Source organism: Neolamprologus multifasciatus, chromosome 3 (genome assembly GCF_963576455.1).
Source record: "Neolamprologus multifasciatus chromosome 3, fNeoMul1.2, whole genome shotgun sequence".
NCBI lineage: Eukaryota > Metazoa > Chordata > Actinopteri > Cichliformes > Cichlidae > Neolamprologus > Neolamprologus multifasciatus.
This window is the reverse complement of record NC_140441.1, coordinates 3,896,476-3,920,723: the sequence shown is the minus strand read 5'-3', so window position 1 is coordinate 3,920,723 and position 24,248 is coordinate 3,896,476. Positions and strand designations below refer to the sequence as shown.

Here is a 24,248-nt window from a genome sequence, read left to right as displayed (position 1 = left end):
CAAAATGATGGATCATGTGCTCCAGGGGCAGCACTCAATAAGTCCACCCCTGGTAGTTGCAGCAAACCTCACATCCACTGCAGGTGGCGCAGTCAGCACTCCGGCCTCGTCCCCTTCTACCGAAGTGTGGAGGAAGAGCCAGAGGAAGAGGCCCAGGGACAGCCAGGCTGTACTTCAGTTTCTAAAAGAGCAGGCGGAAAGAGAGAAAGAGAGAGAGAGACAGGCGCTGGCTAGGGAGGAAGAGAGGGAGAGGGCAGCTACTGAAAGGGCAGACCGATATCTATCACTGTTTGAAAAACTTGTCAAAAAGCAAATTAAATCTCAATGATGAAGTGAGGTTTTTGCTGCATGTATAACAGAGAATCTCAGTAGTCAAAGTAAAACACCATTTAAACAAGTGTAACAGTTACAATAACTTTTAACATTGGATTCAACCTATACAACCGTGAGCACACAAGCAAATATACAAAAAAGAACACTAATGTACACTATTTACAAGCTGAACAAATAAAAATGGGTTTTAACTAATTAACTTAACTAACTAACACTAATTTGGAAAAAAAATATGATTTGAATTTACTTTTTTTTTTTTTTTTTTTACCAACAGGAGGCTTTTTCTTTTGGCATTAGCTGCCTACCTATCTGTTTGAGCATGACTACATCTTACAAATGAAACCTTTACCTAGATGTAGTCATGTTCAAACAGACATGCAGACAGCTGTTCAGGAGCAGACACTCGTGCAGCAAGCCTGGCTTGGATACAAGCTCCTGAAAGCTCCCTGTCCACGCCTGTGCCTTCTGTTTCGGTTTCTGGTCCTGCTTGTGCCGCCTCCTCCTTGTCTCCTTCATCTTGGCAGACGTCATCTGTTGCCACACAGATGTTGTGGAGGATGCAGCAAGCTCCCACAACTTTGGGAGCAAACAGAGGCCGGATCTCAAGGGCTTGCAAGAAAATGGAGCGCCAGCGTGTTTTTGAGGATGCCAAAGGTACGCTCTATGATGTTTCTGGCCCTGGCGTGGTGCCGATTGAACCTTTTTTCAACTTGAACTTTGAAAGAAAGACAGTACACAATTTTATTCAGTGCTTATTAAACTTTCAATTAGTGTAATAGGTAGAATTATAATATTGCATTTGTTTTCTTAAAGCTCTGCATGCTTCACAGTAATAGATGTAGCACTACATGTGTTTGTAGGTGTAAAGAAAAGGGGAATTATTTTCTTACTTGACACAGGCTGGCGATATGGGGTCATTATTGCCACTGGGTGCTTAAGGCAAGGGTATCCTCCATCTCCCAAGAGGAAGTAGCCTGCTGGTGGATACAGGGCCTGTTTGTACATTGGGGATCTTCGCAATACCAGTGCATCATGCACAGATCCACAATTACCAATGTACACATCTAGGAACGCACCTCTGGAGTCACAGATGCCCTGCATCACAATAGAGGGAAACAGTTTCCTATTGATATATGACCTCTTATGTGGTTCCCCAGGTGGAAGAATGCGGATGTGGCATCCATCAATTGCACCAGCTGTGCAACGGAATGCCTCATTGCCAGCAAGGCGTGCAAAGCCTGCCCCAACCTCCTCCATCTCTTCTGCCTTTGGGAAATGAATGACACGATGCAGAATTGTCATCATTTCCTCTATGACGTTGTGGACAATCCTGCACACTGTTGCCACCGGCATGCTAAAGATGTCTGCTGTCACTCGGTATGAGGCTCCACAGGCCAACCAGTAAATGGTCACTGGCACCTCAATTTCGTGGTTCCAGCCGTGTTGTTTTTCCAGGGGGAGCATTTGCACAAGCATGTTAATGCTTGCTCTTGACAGTCTGAAGGTTGGTTTTAGGTCAGCTCCAGTAAAGAAGATTCAAAGGATGGGGATACTGTAATTAATTTGTGTATGTATTTTTGCTGGGCTTTTCCCCTGTTTTAAAAAAGAAAAAAAGATACTTGCGGTATTTAAACAGATATGATTCAGGTTTTTTATATATTTATTGAACAGTTACTGAAATATTTATTGGGTTTTTTTGTGTACATTATGTCATGTTTACTTAAATTTGTGATTATAACATGATATAAACTTCAATGGCTTTCTTAAGTGTGTATTTCTGACCATTTCCATGACATACAAATGTCTTGTTTGTGTTGCTAAGTTACTTAACAATACGCTTGTCTTTGGAGAGTAAAGCTTGTTTCAGTACTCCACAGTGATATTTTTGTTAAACTGTATAGGCTTTATGTAGTATTGATCTACCACCATATGTTATTATAAACAGCAAATGTGACCTTTTCTCTAGATTTGGGAGTACATGCATAGAAACACCAGGCTACTAATTATTTTTTTAAAATGTACCGAGTCAAGAAGGCACGCCATCAAGGCACGTCTCCTCTCCCTCATCTTCATCCTGGCTCTTCTCTCCCGGATCCGTCTTCTCAGTTGCGCTGCTTCGGTTTCAGCCTGAAGGTACAGAATGGCGGCAGCAACTGTGACAACCACCCGATCCATTTTTCCTTTTTTCTCTTTTCCTTTCCTTATCTTTTTACTGACTAGATCAACCACTGATACCACAAACTATTCCCGCTTATTTCCCGCCGGTGGCTCTTTATATAGGCGCACATCTTGCTATAGTGCAGGTAAAGTAGTTAATAAAATTATTTTTCATGTATTATTTTTTCAATGAAAACACACTGAGTAGCGTTTATATGTAATTTTATTTCAATCTTTATTGATAGTGGAGCAGCCGATCCAGCCTGGTGATGTTAGCCTGACCTGTGACATCATCTAGTACGCTGGTGTTCCAATTGTACAAATCGCGAGTCCGTGCTCACTTACTTGGGAATTGAGAAAGGGCCTCTCTCTTCAAGCGCTAGCTCGACAGCTGCCATCCTGCAAGCATACCGTCTGGCAAAACTTCCGGTTCAAGCGTTGGAAAATTGCATATTTTGAATTGCGACTGTTACGAACTTGCATGTTCATGTGTTTGTTTTGTGCAGGTGTTGTATCTTTTTATGTTAATTTAGCTGTGCCAGGGCCCTGCTCTGATTGGTGCGTGGATACACTGCCCCGACGTGACTGGTTCCAGTTGGAGGACCCGCCCATTAAAAGGAGGCTGGAGTGCTACAGCGGGAGAGGTCCTCGCGTTTCTCCTCACAACCCAGCAGTATTCCTGTGGCAGCCGCTGGCTGCAGTGCGCTTAAAAGTTGTGGAAGTGGAGTGGGTAGGGGTGAGCTGCCGTTTCTTTTGATCACCCGTTTTCTCCTGTTTTGAGTTAGTTAAGGAGGTTAGACTCTGTCTTTATTTTTGACTTTGTTTTGGTAAGGTCAGGGGTGCGGGATTTGTGTAGATTTATTTTGTTTATTGTCTTAGCCTTGGCTCACCCTGAAGTGTTGACACTCCCGTTTTGGTTCCCTTTTTTTCACATTGTAAATAAATCACCTTGTAACTAACGGATTTGTTTCCTGTGGCTGCTTGGGTCTTGGGGGGGAAGCGAGTGCCTCACTCAAGTTATTGCCTGGCCCTAGACGGGTCGTAACACGACCAATTTGCATTGGACATGTGTCGAGGTGCGAATTTGCACGCTTCAAGTTAGGGGCGTCTTGGTCGCGTCTATTGCGTTTGGTGTGAACACACCATTAGAGGGGGAAGGTGGTCTGGGCTAGGAGCTGGGCAGGGAAGTAGGCAGGTGAGTAGCAGTGAGAACTGTGAGCAGACCAGTGGCTGAATCAGCAACGGCGGTGCGGAACAAACTCAAGACTGCTGTTGGTTAACTTTTTAAGACCTACCATAGATCTAAGTCCGCCAGAGCTTATATTATATTTTTACATGATGTAGTGCCATTTTTGGGAGCATAAATCAATACAACCATTATAACTATTAATAATTATGTATGCATTAAGTGCATAGAAACTACATAAATTGCAAAAAAGTGCAATAAACTACAAAAAAATTGAAAATCGTTTTTGTTTTTTTTAACATATATTTCTAGTTAGAGAAATTTAAGACGTTTATCCCTCAAAACTGCAAATACAAAAAAGTTGCACAAAATAGTTTCCCATCACAGGAAATTTATTTTGAGTGTCTTCATAGTTTTATTTTTGAAATACACCAATTTTAATATAGTCAAAGGAGCTTGCAAAGAAAAGCGTCTGGACTTCTTTAAGTTACTTGAAGACGTTTCACCTGTCATCCGAGAAGCTTCTTCAGTTCTAAGGTCAAATGGTGGAGAGTCCCAGATATAAACTGTTACGGATTCAAATATTGGGGATGGATACAAGAGGAAAACCAAAAATAACCACACTGGTCCGGCCGGGTCAAGTCAAACGATGATTTAATGTACACACGCGTGGGAGATGGACACCATACAGCAGACAGCATCAGATCTCAAAATGGTGGAGCCTTGATCAAACTCTTATAGCCTCTAGTGGCCCCCACCTAATCATAAAAGCCTAAACACTCACATTCTTTCTCTCACACAGCGCCTAAGCTACGACCTTGGCTCCCTGTTTATCTGCTCCTGATGAGATGGGGCAGTATGCTCTGTTCTCTTCTAACCAGACAAATAAGGCGATGACTTTCTGTGAACAGTATTTCTTATAACTCAGCAGTATAATGCATCATAAAACAATATCATTCATTGACAATAAATCAGCAGTCTAATGTAATGCAAATCAGTTTACCAAATGTAATAGTTATCACCTTCTTCTAATTCAGGAGCATAATGCAAACTAAAACTACATAATAATTCACAATCTTTAATTAGGGGTCTAACATGGCATAAAATAATATTATAATCCAACAAAACCTAGTGGGAGTATCCCCCCACAGAGGGACAAAAGGACCGCCTGATGATCCTCTAATCGCCTGAGCCAAGGTGTGAAACTGGGTGTGGGACCCAATCAGCCAGAGTTTCAGGTGAGTTCATTGTGAAACCTGGCCCCACCTTATCATGCGAATTCCTGAGGTCAGATGGCCCAGGATGTGAGTGGGCATTAAGGCATCTGGGAAGGGATCTCAAAACTGGATTATAGATGGCAGAGAGTTGGTGACCCTACACCACCGGGCAGAACATGTTCCCTCTAAGCCTGAAGGAAAAAAGAAGGAACACACACATGTAAAGAGCACATCCTTGCACTATATCCTGGGTTATAATGACTTCATGAGTAATTGACTGATATTCCACATGGACATCTACACTATATTCTCCAACCTCTATATCTGTGCCATTGTTGAAGTACTGTGGCTGTGATACATTAAAGCTAAGTGGATAATACAGATATATCATCTCTAAAGCAGTTATAGGTGTATTGTTTATGACTTGTCCATATGTCTATATGGAGTTTGTTTTATACTCTTGTCGCTGCTCTCCATCGGCGGTCTGTTCTTCCCCTCCTACTCTCCTATAGCCACTAGTGGTGCAACGGATCAAAAATCTCACGGTTCGGATCGGATCACGGTTTTAAGTCACGGATCGGATCAATTTTTGGATCAGCAAAAAAAGAAAAAAGACAAAAAGTTAACATTCTCTTATTCACTTATTATTTTTTGCCTGTTAAAAACATTCAACTCAAGACTCATTCCATGCAATTATTTAAAAAAATAATTATGGTTCAATATAGGGCAGTACAGGGTTTTAAATCTACCACTCAATTCAATTCAATTTTATTTATAAAGCGCCAAATCACAACAACGGTCGCCTCAAGGCGCTTTATATTGTAAGGTACACCCTACAATAATACATACCACTCATTATATCACACTCCGCTGTGATACAATGAGCTGTCATGGTCACGTAGCTTTCCGTTGCCCTGGAGGTCTACCCATTTGTAGTAGTTTGGGCAACAGAAGATGCCTGGGACAGTTCAGCCATAACTTTAAACTTTTCCTGCTCATACATGCTTGGAACGATCTTGCCACTAAAGTGGATGTGCAACGGGATATCATAGCGTGGCTCAAGCACGTTCATCACAGTTTAAACCCCTTGTTTTGCACAACGGAATACAGCTTCCCATCTGCAGCTAAACACCCCAATAGCTTTTGTAATAGCTTTAGCCCAGTCTGGGCAGCAAAGGGCTGCTTAAATACCGCAATTTCCTCTGCTCCTCCACTTGGACCGCTAGCGCTGGCCATAACTATCGCTTTGACAGACCCAGCACGCACACCATACACATACTTTTTTTTCTTCCTTTTCGAATCTTCGGATCATGTGCGTGCCGAACCGTGGAGTGGGATCAGTTTGGATTACGGATCAACCGTGATCCGTTGCACCACTAATAGCCAACGTCAGCACTTTATGTCCATCACTGGTAACTCACTGGTGTCTTATCCTTTCTGTTCAGTCTCCTGTCTCAGTCACTCACAGTCTTCTAACATCCCAGAAAGTAATGAGCACCATGACATACTCCCCATTGCAATCTTATCAGATGCAATGATAAGATTACTAGAGTTGGATGTCTCGAGACCGGTCTTGGTCTCCCGGTCTCGAGACCACTTTTATGTGGTCTTGGTCTTGTCTTGGATTCGGATCCCTCGGTCTTGTCTTGGTCTCGCTATCTCGGTCTCGCTTTCTCAGGTCGACATAGGCTGTATCCCAATTCAGGGTCTGCAGCCTTAAAGTACGCAGCCTTAACGGTCCACAAGGGCCGCGTACTCAAAGACCCCTAAGGCCGGAAGTGCGAGGCTTGTGAAATGGGACGGTCTAGCCTCCGTCGCGCTGCGCAGGTTGCCTAGCAACCATGATACTAACAGCTGGAAACTTTTCAGCTTTGTTTGACAGAAATGAAGGAGAAAATCTTTAGTTCATTTGCTTGTTTGTTTCTACACGACCTTTGATCATTCTCTGTAAGATTTAGGACAGCTATTGAATGGCATATATTTTAAACTAAAAGCTTTAAAACCAAGTTAGTACAAACGTCACTATTGTCACATAACTTTGCCGACATGTGGCCAACAGTAATGTTTTAATGTTCTTCGTTATTAAACATTTACACACTTACTTAAAGTTTACTCTTTGGGCGCCCCTCATCCGCCGTTTTTTTCCGGCAAAATTATCCACACCCACCGCCGCGCTATGCATTATGGGATATGTTGGGCCACGAAGTCTACACCGCCACATCCTTAAAATTCAGGGAAGTGAAGGACGCATTTGAGGGCCGCATTTCGAGCAGCCTTCGAATTGGGACAGCCTTTGTCGCGTCGCTGTGACGTAATTGGCCTTAAAATGCAGCCTTTAAGGCTGCAGACCCTGAATTGGGATACAGCCATAGTGTTCGGGAGATATGGAGTCAAGTCAACAGTATCCATGACACACAACGTAACGTTCGATAATGTGTCATGCACAAAAGCGCCAGCTCTAAGAGCCGTGCTTAGAGAATGCTTTGTAGTGAATCAGAAGAGTCGACTCTTACTTAATTTCCTTTCGCTGCTCAGCTTTCATACAGTGGCTCAGCTATGCTCTAATCCCTCCATGTTGTGGCCAATCACATGCGAGGATATAGGATAATATCATTATGTGAAAAACAGAGAGTGTGAGAGACGCGACAGTCAAGTGGAGCGTGCATCTTTCCTCTCAGTGAGTGAGACAGTAGACAGCGGTGAGGAGGGCTGTGCGAAAGCAAAAACACATAAATATGCCTGTCACCTGTAAACGTAGCAGCATCTGGCTGCAGTTTAAAGACTTTTTTGTCTCGGCTTGGTCTTGTCTTGGTCTCGATACCCTCTGGTCATGGTATTGTCTTGGACTTGGTTTAGGCAGTCTTGACTACAAGTCTAAAGATTACTATAGTGACAATTTTGCCTCAGTTCATGTGTTGTTGGCTTCTTGCTCTGCTTCTTCATTGTTCCTTTCCCCGCCGTCCTGCACGTCCCACCGCTCATGCCTCTATCACAGTCTCTGTCATTGCCATGGGCCATATCAGTGTCACCTTTGCCCTGGATGCTGATATGGCCCTTTGTGGCTGGCACTTAACCTTCACTGCTATCCAGCAGGACGTATCATGGTACCTCTCTTTAAGATTGAAAGGTGTGGTCAAAAGTTGAAATCATGAGGTAAAAAGGAGGATAAGTTCAACTCAGTTTAAATGTTCAGTAGGTCTGGTGACCGTGGAGAACAGTCAGCACTCTTTAGTCTTCAGGTGGGTCTTCAAAGCTTTGAGGTGTGTGTGTGATCATCATCTGCAGCTTTGATCCACTGTGCTGTTGCTCTCTCTCCTTAAATTCACATATAGGTGCTCAGGACAAACAAGGCAGGCAGTGCAGACATGACGTCAGATCTATCAAAGTGAAGGCCATCTCTCTGATGATGTCACAGAGCAGAATCGTTCTGTCCAATAAAGGATCTCAGATCAGCTGCTGCCATCTTGTGGCCCCAGTTGGTTACTGTCTCTGAAAGTTGTCTCATGTTTCCTGTTTTCCTGTTAACAAAGGCTGGAGCTCGTCATGCTGAGAGGGGAGCAGCATTTTTTGGCTCTTCACACATGTTCGTTATATTCTGATAATCCTGGATGGAGACAAACTACAGATAAGTGTGTTCAGCCCAACTAGTTTACTAGTGGAGATATCAAAGATAGGCACTGATTCAGCCTTTGAGCACTACGGTCACCCCGGTGTGTCGGCCAGAACACCACTAAAGGCCAAATTGTTCCATAGTATGAAAGAAGAAGGGAGCTTGAGGTTCCGTTTGAGGCACTTTATTGTCACCACTCAATTTCTGGGGCTGTAAACACAGCGGGTGTACATAGGTGTGTGTGTGTGTGGTTTTCTACAAAGGAAATAAACAATGGAAACAATAATAAATAAAAAGAATAGACAAGTAAAACACTCAAATACAGACATATTACAATATACTTAACATAATTAACCCTTCAAAACCGGTGGGAGCGGGCACGCTCTGTTTTGCTTAACTATTTTTAAATCCCGGTAGCTCTGCAACCACGTAAGCTAGCGCAATATTTTTTTTTGCATATGAAACCGGAGGAGTTGTACTTACATCTTATGCCATCAGCTTGTCCTCGGTCACAGTTTCCTTCCACATATAGCTTTGCAAAAACTGCATAAAAAGCTCTTGCAGCAAAAAAAATATAATATTCCAGAAACATGCTTTGCCGATCCGATCAGCTGTTTGTAACACTTCCTATGTTGGAATAGACGTCAGCGCGAACTTTTCCATGTCCGCCATTACCTGCCCGAAATTGGAAGTGACGTCATTTTCGCGGAAATGTATTTTTTTTTTTTTAACCATATAGCCTCATGAGTCTATACTGGTGTTTTTAAAAGTTATGTTTGACTTCATGACTTTCTGTGTCATTTCTGGGATGCTTACAACTCATATTGCACTGCTTGAAATAGTTTATTTTGATGCATATGCTGCTTTTTTGCAAATTTGCAGTATAACATTTATTTTAGTTTTTCCTGCAGTATATAAAAATTGGTGTATTTCAAAAATAAAACTATGAAGACACTTAAAATAAATTTCCTGTGGTAGGAAACTATTTTGTGCAATTTTTTTGTATTTACAGTTTTGAGGGATAAGCCTCTTAAATTTATCTAACTAGAAATATATGTTAAAAAAGCAAAAACGATTTTCAATTTTTTTGTAGTTTATTGCACTTTTTTGCAATTTATGTAATTACTATGCACTTAATGCACACATATTATTAAATTCTGGGCTATAATGGTTGTATTGATGTAATTGATGTAAAGCAACTTGAAATGCTCCCAAAAATGGCACTACAGCATGTAAAAATAAAATATAAGCTCTGGCGGACTTGGTTCTATGGTAGGTCTTAAAGGGTTAAATATAAAGATCAGAAAAATATAGTACACTTCAAACTGCTCACACTATGCAACTAAACAGCATTAGTTACTGTGGGGACATAGGAACTACTTCCGGTAGTTGTACAAGATAAAAGCGTCCAAATTATAATCAGCCGTAATGCTCTTATTGCGAAGGGCAAACGGGAACGCCATACTTCCGGTCGAACTACATTTGCTATTTTATTAATCCTCGTACCTAAATGTAACAGGGTCATATATCACATTGTTATAATTACACAAGATGTGTTCTAAACCCCCAAACCGTTCCTTTTATACCTGACTTTTAGGACCTCCAAGCCTGTAGTTATGTTTATTATCAGTTAGAGCCCCTCCTCATTCTTTTCTTCTTCTTCTTTGGTGCAACCCTATGAATACAGTGTACCCCTTTTCCCTCTCCCCTTTTCTACAATTCCCCTGTGGGAGAGGTGGGTGTCATTTCTTTCCAACACTTTAAAACACACATAATGCATATTTAGCCACTAGTGATGGGTCGTTCGCGAACGAAATGGCTCTTAGAGCCGGCTCTTTGAAGTGAACGACGTGAGCCGGCTCCTTATTGGGAGCCGTGAGGTTTTTTGTTGTTTTTTTTTTTCCTTCTCTCACCCTCTCTCTCGCCCTTTTTTCCGCTAAATGCGCGGCCTGTACTTTGCGCTGGGCAGAGGGGGGAGGGGCGTTAGTTACACTCGCAGTAGCACAGGAACAGAGCCAGAGAGAAAGAGAGCGAGGGACAACAAGGTCACATTAGAAAGGTATAGTAATCATCCGCTATTTTCAGTTGCAGATGATAAAGGATTCAGAAATCATACAGGCCCATATGTTAGAGAATGTGCATCTTCTTTTTGTTTTAATATTTTAATTTATATTTAATTGTGTTGTGGTTTGCAGTGTTTTGTGTTGTTTCACATTAAATTTGTTTAAAAGGAAAAAGCTGAAAATTTAAACAGTTACAAGTTTAAAATGTAAATAGTTGTTTTTTGTGTTATATGATTTATTTATTACATTTTATGTGTAGTGAATAAATAAAGTATATTTATGGTGGACCTTAGAGACAAAGCACGTACAAACTCCAAAACACGTACAAACTCCTAAGCATGTACAAACTCCAAAACGCGTAAAAACTCCAAAACACGTACAAACTCCTAAGCACGTACAAACTCAGAAGCACGTACAAACTCCAAAACACGTAAAAACTCAGAAGCACGTACAAACTCCAAAACACGTACAAAAAACAACAGAAGTGCTCCAGGTTTCTAGGGCGCAGTGTTGAGCTTTTGTTACCTAGTGGCTACACAAGCCAGGAAGTATCAACAACCGGATTTGGTGTGTGGTAGTAACAGGTAAATGAACTTTTTTTTAAAATTATTTGAATAAATATGAGTGCTTGTCTTTAAATACACGAACAATACACACATGTTTTCAATTGTGTAATTTAAGTGATCTGGGTAGCTCTGTTTTGGAAGTTCAGTAAACGCTAGAAATATGTTTTGGAGTTTGTACGTGCTTTTTGGAGTTTGTATATGCTTTAGAGTTTGTACGTGCTTTGTCTCTAGGGGCCATATATAAACATATATAAATAAAACGACTTTTTTTACATTAGTAATTCCTTTTCTGCATAATTTTATATTATTGTTAATGATTAAATAATTAAAGCAACAAAACAACCTGAAGAGCCGGTTCGGAGCCGAAAGAGCCGGCTCTTTTTAGTGAGCCGAGCCGAAAGAGCCGGATCTCTAAAAAGAGCCGGAAATCCCATCACTATTAGCCACCTGGATGTTTCTGATTGTGATTTTAGTTTAATTATTGTCATTATTAAGCCTGTTTTTTGTTAGATGTTACAAGTGTGTAGTGTGTATGTATCATAAATGGGTTTTCGGCGCCATAAATGCTAGCATGAATATATACTTCTTGCTCGCTTGGAAGTTGTGGTGGGTTGAGCTAACCCTCTTCCCCACTTTTTCGTATTTGGTCGTAGGAGCTGGAGTGGGCAAATTATTTACTTGGAGGCCTTTCTTTCTTTTACCTTTTTTATCAGACACAACGCAGAATCACACCGGTTACACTCACACTATGCAACTAAACGGCATTAGTTACCATGGGGACATAGGAACTACTTCCGGTAGTTGTACAAAATAAAAGCGTCCCCATTATAATCAGCCGTAATGCTCTTATTGCGAACACCATACTTCCGGTCGAACTACGTTTGCTATTTTTTTAATCCTCGTATCTAATTGTTCGCTACAAACTCCACTACTTTAAAGTAAACAATCACAAGCATCACATACAACATACAGAGAAGGTCTGATAACACAGGAATGACGTTATGGACATACGAGTGACCGTACATGCGTCAACAAAGCTAAACCGGGGTAACCCAGATAGCAAGGAAACATTGAAACAATGTTGAGTCAATATCAGGCGATGTCATTGAATCAACGTTGAAGTGTGACGTTGACTTAACGTCACTCTTGCACCCTTTTTTAATGTTGAAACAATGTCAGGTTTTGATGTTGAATCAATGTTGAAACCTGACATTGATTCAACGTTATATTTTCTAATACTGTTGACATTGAAACAATGTCAGGTATTTTAACCAATACTAAACTACTGCATGTTTCCATCAATACTTAAACCACCTAAACACATAATTGTACTTATTCCTCAAATTGGACACCCTTTATAAAAAAACAAATGTCTCACAATGTATCATGTCAATATTAATATCCTAAAATAAGAAAGCATTGCATGTGATGTAACAGAGAAAAAAATAAACAAAAAAGGTCAATAGGCATGTTTCGTTTGCTAAATACTTTATTAGAAGACAGTTTCCTATTTACATTTATACGTTTCACAGAAGTTTGTAATTTTTTACTCCGGGATGGGGATGCATGATGTGCGTCTTGCACCACCCAAACGATCTGGGGCGTATCGGAGCCATTTCTGCACTGCTTATGCAAAGACAAACTCGGACATAGAGTTTGCCCCTAACTGCTGCGTCAGGCCATCTAGGACAAACACACACACACACACACACACACACAAACAAAAAAAGTGAATTTGAGCACAGGAATAAGTTCTTGTTAACTGTCTTCAGCGGGGAGAAAGTATGTAAACTCCTAGGCTGATAAACATGAAAGTCACCAGGCGTAAATCTGCAAACTTCCGCATTTGATTCCCAAAGAGCTATGAGTGGAAAAAGTGATAAGTCTTAGCATGGTGTGCTGTGTATCCTTTAAAACAAAATAAACATGGGGTCCTCGGGCTGTACAAACTACAACCCGAGGACTAAACAAGCCAAAGACCAAAGACTCAATCTCCGGATTAACCGGACATGAAAGTCTTGTTATTAAGAAAGAAAAAGTAATATAGCAAAAAACGGTAAAACTTACCAAATATGCATTTGCAGAGCGCTGTATCTTTAAATGCCCTTTTTTGCTCTGTCTGGTCCTTGGTTTTTTTCCCTGCCCAGTTGAGTACCGAGGCCAGCTCATTTGTAATGGCATAAGCCATTACACGGCGGACTCGCACCTCCAGTGTGGTCCCTCCAATCAAGGCAAAGCGTCTCACCTATAGACACATTTTAAGAGATGGAATTAGCGTTTCTCATGTCTTAAATGTGTATGCAAGTGCTTGTGTGTTTAATCAACATGCCGTTGTTATGTATTTAAATCACATCTGACAGCTATTACACTTTATAGTTACAAAGTGTACATAACCTTTATATACTTACCATTGCCTTATTTGCCTCTTGTGATTGAAGAGCTGCCTCTGCATTGTTTAGCTCCTCAATGTTGTGCAAGGGCAAATCCAGAGGCAGTACCCCAGCATCTACCGATTCATTGCAGCAGGGATGGCGGATGGCTCTGACCTCCTCACGGAGTTCGTTAACAGCTCTCGTCAGGTCTGACAGCATAGTTAATATCTTTTGTGAGGTCGCATCTGTTTAAAAAAACAATTCTAGAAAGATTAATGGCTTAAGCAGCAAACTAATAAATAAATAATAAAACACAGTTTACGTGTGGACAAAAGGTGCAAACGCAAGGTAGGTGAGCGTGCAACGTAAAGTTAGGTGAGCGTGCAACGTAAAGTTAGGTGAGCGTGCAGCGTAAAGTTAGGTGAGCGTGCAACATAAAGTTTGAATTGAGTGTGAATCGAAGCGGGTGCTCTCCAATCATTAAAAGTAACAAAGTCATTGAACACATTTATACAGTTACCTTTACGTTTATCAATCATATATCACAGATTTACACTTTTTTGTAGTACTATGCTAAAAAGCAACTACAGAGCAAAAGTCTGGGTCAAGCGCCGAGGCGACGGCAAGAACAAAGGAACCCTCGAAGCGTTAAAGCTAGCTTTGTAAGGGAATATAACGGAAAAGTATGAAACGAAAATGTTTTCTTTGTTGATAGACTTTGTTCGCAGTGCCATTTATTTGTTGCCGGATTGTAAGATGAAAGTAGACACAATTTCGAGCTCCCACATTTTGTCAGAAACTTTACATTAACAAGTTTGTTTGTTTGTTTTTACTGTTATTCAAATGCAACCGTGGAAATAACGAATAGAACAAAAGTCATTCGTTCTTACCTTATACTAATCGTGGTGCAGGCCAGTGCAGTGCATGAACTGATGCCTTCTCCGGTCAATTACGCTGAGAGTAAATCTAATGTCCCGCTCTACTGTACAAGACAATGGATACCTGGAGGGATGTACCAATGTGATAGGGGTGCTATGGAATAGTCCAAGTGGTAGCAGCTTTAATTTCCCACTCAACCATAAATCGATGGTTTTTCAACGTGATTGTTGTCACCTTGTCAACTATAAATAGATCAACAATCAACGATGACAGAACAACAGTGAATCAATGTTATTTCAATGTCAGTGTCAGTTTCATCAGTATTTCAATGTTGTTTCAACATTGGTTTTGTGTTGACATTTCAATCCGGACGATTCTGATGGTTCAGATGGAAAATCAACATCTGTTCAATGTCTCCTTGCCATCTGGGAAGCTAACAACATAAATTAGCATATGAAATGAGGGTGAACTCACGCGTTGCATGCGTGGCCTACCGCTCCCATTATGGACTACATTAGCTCCTAAATGGTAACATACTACAGTACTGACACAAACAAAGGCAAAATACAACACAGGTCAATACTTACTTGTCATTTACGCACACATAACATTCCCCAGGAATCAGTGCACCCCCTCTGGACCAACACTGCTCATCCGACATTAAACTGCCCACCTTACTAACCGGATGATGTGACTAGAAGGTGGGCTGGCCCAAACTGACAGAAGACTGAATATTAAATGAACTTATATAAACTTATAAACACCAATAAAACTATTCTCTGAACTTTGGGGCCTTTTACACAAGTTTATCTCATTACAGCAGTTTGATGTTTCCCTTTGAATCCCCCTGAAGATACTGACAGTGAAGCATGTACATAATACTCCAGCCTTTCAACTCTGATCTTATTTAGTTCTATTAATACACTGAAATCTCATTTGTGTCATGAAGAAAGTCTTTAATCAAACAGAATTCAAAGATCAGAAACATTTCATATATGGAGTTAAACATGAATCATTGTTTCAACAATATATTTATTGTTGTCATAAACAGACAAGAAGACAACAACAAACTGCTCCTCCCATTCAACACATGTCAGTCCATATACCAGCAAACTAAATCATCTCCATTTACACATCAAATAGAAACATGAATCACTTGTAATGATTAGAAACTTGATAGAATTTCAAATCTAGTTTGGGGAGTCATTCAGTGAGAAACAGTGAAATGATTTTCCATGTGAAAAGGTGGACAGCAGAAACAGAAAGAAACAGTGAGAACTAAAAGAGAAACAAAGAGCTTTGGAACAACGAGGCAGGAGGAGGACAGCTGCAGTTTAACAGCTTCAATTCACTGACAGGAAACAACATTAGAAATATCATCATCCTCAAAAAAGGGATTGGCCATCTCTTGGATTTATGTAAGTATAGTGCCTATATTCAACACAATTGCCTCATGCTTTAAAGTTAAGTGTAACTATATAGTGTAGAAATTACATGATATGCAGAGAGGGTATATAAAATTGTTCATATCATGTTTGAGTGAAATAAGTCAGTAATGTAACAATGCTAAATCTCCCAACACCGCAGGCGATTTCCACTCGCGAGTTTCAGATTGTGGTTTGAGGAAGTTATCCATCTCAGTCAAGTCAAGCAGTCACCTCTACTTTTTTTGGAATACCAAAAAGGAAATTGGTTGGTTTTTACATTTACAAAAATCTAACTTATAATTTGAACAAAATAATTTCATATTTTTATGGTGAACGTAATGAAATCATGTAGGATCTGTATGAAATTCATCAACTTAATTTGTTCTTGTTGAGATGACATGATACAATCTAGTAAGAGTGGCTTGTTGCTGGAGTCATGAAATCAACAAGATTGCACAAGATTTCAAACTGCAGGAAAATCACTGGAATTATAAGAGGCAGACAACTACACACACGCCACGTGAATGCTATCGCTATTTATTGTGGTTTAACCTGTCAAGGACAAAAACCTACAGAAAAATCTGCATCAAGCCTGGTAATTATAGCTTTCCTGCTCTCATTAAGCCTGGAATGGTGGTGTTGTGTTTAGGGCTGTTACCTCATAGCAAGAAGGTTCTAAGTTCAAATCCACAGTCTGGCTAGTTTGCAGTGGGTTCCCTCTGGGTATTTTGGTTTTCTCCCACAGTTAACAGTCACACAATTGGAGTTGGGTGTGTTGGTTATTCCAAATTGCCTATGCACTGAAAAAAAGGCCATGTTGGATTTACTTGATTCAATAGTGGACATTGGTTGCACACAAATGTTTTGCTTTGGCCGAAACTTAAACAATTGAGTTAAATCAACACAACTTTTTCATATGTAATAAACATGTGCATTTTGTGTTCATAAAACACGATTGAAACATGTTTAGATGAAGTATGTTGAGCTCTTGGAATATTTTAATCCTTCACAATTTTGTCATTTTATTTCAACACTATTCAATAACTTTTACTCCAGTACTACTTGGTCACTTAAATACTACGTGTTGTCTTCATATTACATAATGTTCAACAAAGTCTAGAGTCTGGTTACCATAAAGATTGAATGGATCTACAATAGCTACCATCCTCCTAACCTTATTCTGGTGCAGGGGGGCTGGGAAATAACCCTGAAGTGACAGGTTACAAGGCAGGACAACTCACAAGTCTATCACAAACCACCATTTGCACTTACATTCACAGGTAATTTAGAATCACCAATTAACCTAACTCTAACAACTGCTTAACTTTTAACTGTGGGAAGAAACCAGAATACCCAGAGAGAACCCAGTGAAAACTAGCCAGATTGTGGATTTGAACCCAGGACCTTCTTAATGTGAAGCAACAGCACTAACCACCATGCCACCAATCCAGACTTAACAAAAGCAGGAAAGCTATGATTTCAAGGCTTGATGCAGAATTCTTTTGTACGTTTTTGTCCTTGACAGGTTAAACCACAATAAATAGCAATAGCATACATGTGGTGTGTGTGTAGTTGTCTGCCTCTTATAACTCCAGTGATTTTCCTGCAGTTTGACATCTCGTGCGATCTTGTGAATTTCATGAGTTCAGCAACTAACCACTCTTACTAGATTGTATGTCATCTCAACAAGAACAAATTAAGTTGTTGAATTTCGTACAGATTCTTCATGATTTAATTCATTCATTCATAGAAACATGAAATTATTGTGTTTAAATTACAAGTTAGACTTGTTTAATGCAACAACCACCCAATTTACTTAGAGGCGGCTGCTCGATTTGACTGAGATGGATGCCTTCCTGAAACCACGATCCAAAGCGTGCGAGACTGAAATCCCGTGCGGTGTCGCAGTAAGTTATTGACTTACTTCACTCGAACATGATATGAACAATTTAATCTAGCCTCTCTGCATATCATGTAGTTTCTACACTATATAGTTACACTTAACTTTAAAGCATGAGGCACTTATGTTAAATACACGCAAGATGCTTATGTAAATCCAAGAGTTGGCCAATCCCTTTTTTTCAGTGTGGATGTTAGTGCAAATGGTTGTTTATCTGTATGTGATAGACTGGTGAGCTGTCCAGGGTGTACCCTGCGGCTTAACCTATCGCAACCTAAGCCCTACAACCCGGATAAAGATAGGAGAATGGTAGTTGTTGTAAATCCATTCAATTTTTATGTTAGCCAGACTCTAGACTTTGTTGAACATGTCATATGTAATATGAAGACAACATGTAGTATTTAAGTCACCAAGTAGTATTGGGGTAAAAGTTATTGAATAGTGTTGCAATAAAATGGCAAAATTGTGAAGGATTAAAATATTCCTTATTATTGAATATGAATCAGGTGTGTTGATTTAAATAAGTTATTTAAGTTTCTGCCAAAGCAAAAAAAAAATGTGTGCAACCAATGTCCACTAATGAATTAAATAAATCCGACAAGCTCTTTTTTTAGTGCACTGACACTGACACCTTAAGTGGCAACACCTTCACTTTACCCAAAGTTTGAATGTATGGAAACATCCTGTGAGTGAAAGTGTGTGTGAAGGTGTGTAAGTGTGTGTTAGTATCAGGATCAGAGAACGACAGCTTTCCTCTGTTCCAGTCCAGATTCACTCTGATCCTCTGGAGCTTCTTCTCTACTGAGAGAGCAGTGAGAGGAGCTGATGGTGATCGTGCTGAGTATTTACCTTCATAGAACCATATTCTCCATAATCCAGACTGTATTAGTCCCTTCCTCTGCACAGACACTGCTAACACACCCAGTTCCCACCCTTTACTGTCTCCAACTTCAACATCCCAGCTGTGAGTCCCTGAGTTAAAGCCCTCAGAGCCCAGGACAGAGTAGAACAAATCAAACCTCTCTGGATTATCAGGAAGCTGCTGCCTCTCTCCTCGTCTCACACTGGTCAGATCTTCAGACAGTATGAGTTCTGGATGAGCAGCGTTTGGGTCCAGAATGACAGGAGTGTAGGAGACCATGTCCTTCATGTTGTTCCAGATGTTGAAGGTCAGGTTGCCCAGGTGTTTGGCCTGGTCTATCAGAGCTCCTGAGGGCAGCTGTGGATCATCCAGCAGGGGGCAGCGCTGGACTCTTTCCACTGCAGCCTTGTAGTTGTGCAGGAATGAGACGTCTTCAGCTCTCAGCTCCTTCTCTGTGGCTCTGACTGTGTCTGAAAGAGCTGCTATCTCTCTGCTCAGAGTCTCCATCTTCTCCTTCATCATCCCACTCTTCTGCTCCTCTTCCTCCCTCAGTGCAGCCAGCCTGGCCTCCTCTTCCTCTGCTAGAAACTGGTGAAGCTTCTTAAACTGCTCCTTAATCTGCCTCTCTGTGTGTAGGGCCTGAACCTTAATGTGTTCTGCTGTTTGATCAAACTTCACTTGAACTCGTTTGCAAACCTTTAACTTCTTCTTTAAGGGCTCCAGAGTTTCCTGAAGTTCCTTCTTGTGTTGTTGTGCAGCTTCATCGATGGGTCTGAATCTGTGTTTGGTGTGTTTTTCTGAGTCTCTGCAGACAACACACACTGGCTGCTGATGGTCCAGACAGAAGAGTTTGAGTTTCTCAGAGTGCAGACTGCAGAGAGCCTCTGAAGCTCTCTGATCTCTCTCCTGTAAGAACGACTCACACAGGTTCTTTAAAGCCAGATTAAAAGGTGGATCCTCCCTTGAAGATCTTCTCTTACAAACTGGACACTCGTGTGTTGGTCTCTCTCTCCACCATCTCTTCAGACAGTCTTTACAGAAGCTGTGGCTACATGACAGAAGAACAGGATCTCTGAAGACCTCCTGGCAGACCGGACAGCAGAGATCCTCCTCTGATCTGGAAGCCATTGAGTCTGTGAGTGAAGCTGAAAACAGCAGACAGGAAGTACAGTCAGTCCTGGCTCCCCTCCCTCCTCTACGACCTTCACTGAAACTTCCTTTGAGTTGTGTTTTTGCTCAAACTCACATTCAGTGTGTGGAGCGTCAGCAGCTTGAAGCAGCAGTGTTGGAGTTTTCCACTTTTCTCTCCTGTAGCTGGACTCACTCAGAGGAAGCTGCTAGTTTGGTCTGAACTCAGTCTGATCGTCTGCGTGTCTCTCTTTACTGAGGAAGTAAAGACCTGGTTTCCTGGTTTGTCACTTTTGAGTGACGTAAGGGGAGGAGTAAAATGTTGCTGTTTCACCTGTGACTGAGGTGTGTTTCATTCCAAAGTTAAACTGTAATCCTGCCTTCAGGTCAAAAGCTATTAAACAGGTTTTGCATCATTTTCACCTTCACACGTCACAACATGAAACCTTTTGTTAATTCTATAAAATAAAGTTTGGCTCAGTCGTGCAGCTGTTTGGCAGCTTTTATTTCAGACTTTGTTCTGGTTCTTGTTCAGGTTCCCATCAGTGGGAGTGTAATGCAGTCACACAAACACAGGTGGTGTTAAGGTGTATTCACTTTTTTGCAGACCTAAAAAAGTCAAATGGATCATAGATGTGTGTTTTTTGTTCCTCTTACCGAAGAACCAGCAGTTACTCTAACAGCAGCTACATTTCCATCAGACCAACACCAACATCAAATTGTCTTTTGGAAAAACTACAGCTCTAGATTGAATCTTTGAGTTTAAGTCCTCCTGTTTATTCCCTAAAGCACAATTAGATTAATTCATTGATTATTTTAGTCAGAAATTTCGTTTATTACCATTAAATATGTTTAAAAATTACACATTTACAATTCATTCATGAGTGCACCTGCAACGCTTACCTTTTAAAGATCATGGTTGATGTAATAACATTATTTAAGACCAGCATCCACATCTCCTTTTTGCCAGTTTGTCAACTTTCTCTATATCCACCAGTCGCTCTGCCTGCAGCTCGCCCACTTCTCGGACATCCTTTTCACTTGGTCACCTGAGGCAGACTCAGCCTTTAGGCAACTAAAACATCTGTTCACTTCTGTACATCCTGACTCATCCAGACACTAGCAAACCATTCAATGCTGAGGCTGATGCCTCAACTGATTCTACAAGCCTGTGCCTTTTTTCCCATGGTTCAACCCCTACTGAGTGAAATTATGATGTTGGTGAGCGAGAACTGTTGGCCCTTGAGGAATGGTGTCTTCTGTTAGAGTGGACAGAACAATCTTTCATCACATGCTTCAAGTACACCACCCTAGTGTCCCTCGCCAAGTAAAACAACATAATCTGTTTGAATGACTATTGCCCCATTGCACTCACTTCTATTGTAATGAAGTGTTTTGAGAGGATAGTCATGTCCCATATCAAAGAAGCCATCCCGGACACATTAGACACTCTGCAATTTGCATATTGGAAGAATCGTTCTACTGAAGATGCCGTTAATGCAGCCATCTACACAGCCCTCTCACACCTCAAAAATAAGCACACCTACGTTCAAATGCTGTTTAGACTACAGCTCAGAATTTAACACCATCATCCCAAACAGACTGGTGGAAAAGCGCTCTCCTCTTGGACTGACACCCCTCCTCTGTCGCTGGGTCCTAGACTTCCTCACAGGCAGAGAGTTGGTACCAGGACATCAGGTACAAAGATAGTGAGCACAGGGACTCCCCAAGGCTGTGTGCTCAGTCCACTCCTGTACACCCTCTTCACTCATGACTGTGTCCCCTCCTGGAGGAACACCTCCATCATTAAGTTAGCTGACAACACAACCATCGTTGGCCTGATCACTGGTGGAAAGGAGACGGCCTACAGGGAATAGGTGGCTCAGCTGGTGTCCTGGTGCCTGAAAAATGATCTCTCCTTAAATGCTGAGTAGACTAAAGATTTGATTATTTACCTGGGATGAGGAAAGACCAGCACGCCCCAACACACACCTTGTTGGGGCGTCTTCACCCTCTCAGGTGGAGAGGGTGAAGACCTTCAAGTTCCTCACCACCCACATCAGTGAGGAACTCAACTGGATCCATAACACACGGCAGATCATCAAGAAGGCTCAACGACGAATATAAGAAAGCTGAGAAAATTTGGATTAACTATAAAGCAGTTTCTATCCACGGGCCATCAGGCTACCGAATCACTGACTATGTCAAACTGTTTATCCATAACTGTAAATTTGCAATTTTGTACATCTCTACATATACACCTTAATATTGCATATTCTGTATATATTATCACTGTGACAGTGTTGCAACTACTTGCGCTTTAAAATTCTGTTTACACTCACACATAAACTACAAGATCTACAAAGCACTATTATACTTATTATTTCTTTTTTTAGTCGTGTGAAGAGAACCTGCAAAGTAAGAATTTCATTGCTCTGCAAAACCGATTCTGTCTGTAAAAGAAGATGCACGTTCTCTGCCATATGGGCCTGCATGAATAAACTTTCTGAATCCTTTATCATCTGCAACTGAAAATAGTTGTGGATGATTACTATACCTTTCTAATGTGATGTTGTTGTTCCTGGCTCTCTTTCTCTGTCTCCACCCCCCTCCCGCTCTGTTCCTGTGCTACTGCGAGTGTAACTACCACCCCTCCCCCCTCTTCCCAGCATTTAACACAAGGCTCGCATGCGGAGTGAAGCGTAAAAAAGTGCGAGAGAGAGGGTGAGAGAAAAAAAAAAAATCCCACGGCTCCCGATAAGGAGCCGGCTTGTGTCGTTCACGTCAAAGATCCGCCTCTAAGAGCCATTTCGTTCGCGACCGACACGTCACTACCTCATACTGGACGATGGTTTTCTGAACCTCGCAGAAGATTTGTTGACAAACAGCAGTCAGCCTCTCCTCTATGAACTCTCTCAGAGACTCAGCTGAACACATGGCTGCGTCAGCTGCGGCGGGTCGATAGAAGCAACAGCGGCGCTGTTTGATTGGTGTTTGATCGACAGGAACAGGAGCGATACTTTACTTTGTGTGTGAGCTCGGTCTGCTTCATAGGACGGCAGCCACGTCTGCGCACACGCAACTCTTCTCCTGCTGTCGCTACTCTGTTGAGGTTTGCTGTAAGCGGTCACATGGGGCGCTCATATCCTACGGATCGCCGCATGGGACATTAAAGCAAAAGAAATGAAGGCGTGTTTTGTGGGATTCCGCAAACGTTTTAAATTATTTCCAGTTAAGTTATGTTATTTCACAGGGAACAGAACCGGTTCTTTTCTAAACCTAAAACCTGGGGTTAGGTTAATTGGTCATTGTAAATTGCCCATAGGTGTGAATGGTTGTTCATCTTTATGTTTTAAACTACCGGTGTCGAACTCTAGGCCTCGAGGGCCGGTGTCCTGCAGGTTTTAGATGTGTCCTTGATACAACACAACTGATTTAAAGGTGTGTTGACCCAGGGTGTTATCTAAAACCTGCAGGACACTGGCCCCCGAGGCCTGGAGTTTGACACCCCTGTGTTAAACCAATGACAGGATGGCGCCCTTTCCAGCGTGTACCATGCATCTCGTCCCATGGTAGCTGGGATACACTCCAGCCACACCTTCTTTGCTTTATGTTCATACCTCGGGGCGATTGTGGCTTAAGAGTTTGGTGTTCGTCTTGTAATCGGAAGGTTGCCGGTTCGAGCCCCGGGCTCTCTGTCCTGGTTGTTGTGTCCTTGGGCAAGACACTTCACCTACCGCCTACTGGTGTTGGCCAGAGGGGCCGATGGCGCGATATGGCATCCTCGCTTCTGTCAGCCTGCCCCAGGGCAGCTGTGGCTACAACTGTAGCTGCCTTCACCAGTGTGTGAATGATAGAGTGAATGAATAGTGGCATTGTAAAGCACTTTGAGGGGTCCGAAAAGCGCTATATAAATGCAAATGCAATGCAATTGTTATTATTATACCTAACAGAGAAAGAACACGTGGCCTCATTAGGAGAGGGATTTGTTGGTGTGTAGGGCTGTAGCCTCAGGTTTTTATTATGAGACAGCGTGTTTCAGATCATTTTACAGAGTAACATCCGAGTAACTTAACAAGTAGTACAAGTTAGCTAATTAAACCCAGGTCTTTCTCCTGGGTGTAAATAAGTAAATCATGTCTAAGCAGGGATACTGAGATTGGAACTTTTACTACCATTGGTGAAAAGTGATCTATTAAACAAAACTCTACTATAAAGCATAAGCGCAACACCCATGACTCATAACTAAAATATAACTTAAGGTCCTTTACATATGAATGCCTTTGATTTTGACATGGACCTCAAACTTACACAGATGGATAAAAAACAAAAGAAACAAAAAAACTTCAGTGTCAAACTAGCTTTACTTTCATGGATTTGTAGCAATTTCACCTGATTTATCACTCAGTGTCAAAACACACAAATGACTCATTCATTTATTAACAGAAAAGTACAATCAAATTACCTACACCACAAATTAAGGTCACTCCAGCTAAGCTAATGAAACAAACAAAGATGTCAATATTGACAAAATATAAACTTGTTGAA

At 41.4% G+C, this 24,248-nt stretch overlaps 1 protein-coding gene and 1 long non-coding RNA gene across 2 annotated transcripts; both read right to left on the bottom strand.

The window, feature by feature from the left end:
- Window positions 1–12,401: 12,401 nt before the first annotated feature.
- LOC146521125 (uncharacterized) lies at window positions 12,402–13,784 on the bottom strand. Its single transcript, XR_014873233.1, has 3 exons — window positions 13,541–13,784; window positions 13,200–13,377; window positions 12,402–12,993 (listed from the first exon to the last, which is right to left on the bottom strand). It is a non-coding gene; the product is annotated as an uncharacterized LOC146521125 (long non-coding RNA).
- A 1,534-nt stretch (window positions 13,785–15,318) lies between these two features.
- Window positions 15,319–19,974, bottom strand: LOC146521124 (nuclear factor 7, ovary-like). The gene has a single exon (XM_085154447.1). The coding sequence runs from the start codon at window positions 19,698–19,700 to the stop codon at window positions 18,321–18,323; it is 1,380 nt and encodes a 459-aa protein (XP_085010573.1). The 5' UTR covers window positions 19,701–19,974; the 3' UTR covers window positions 15,319–18,320.
- Between the last annotated feature and the right edge of the window lie 4,274 nt (window positions 19,975–24,248).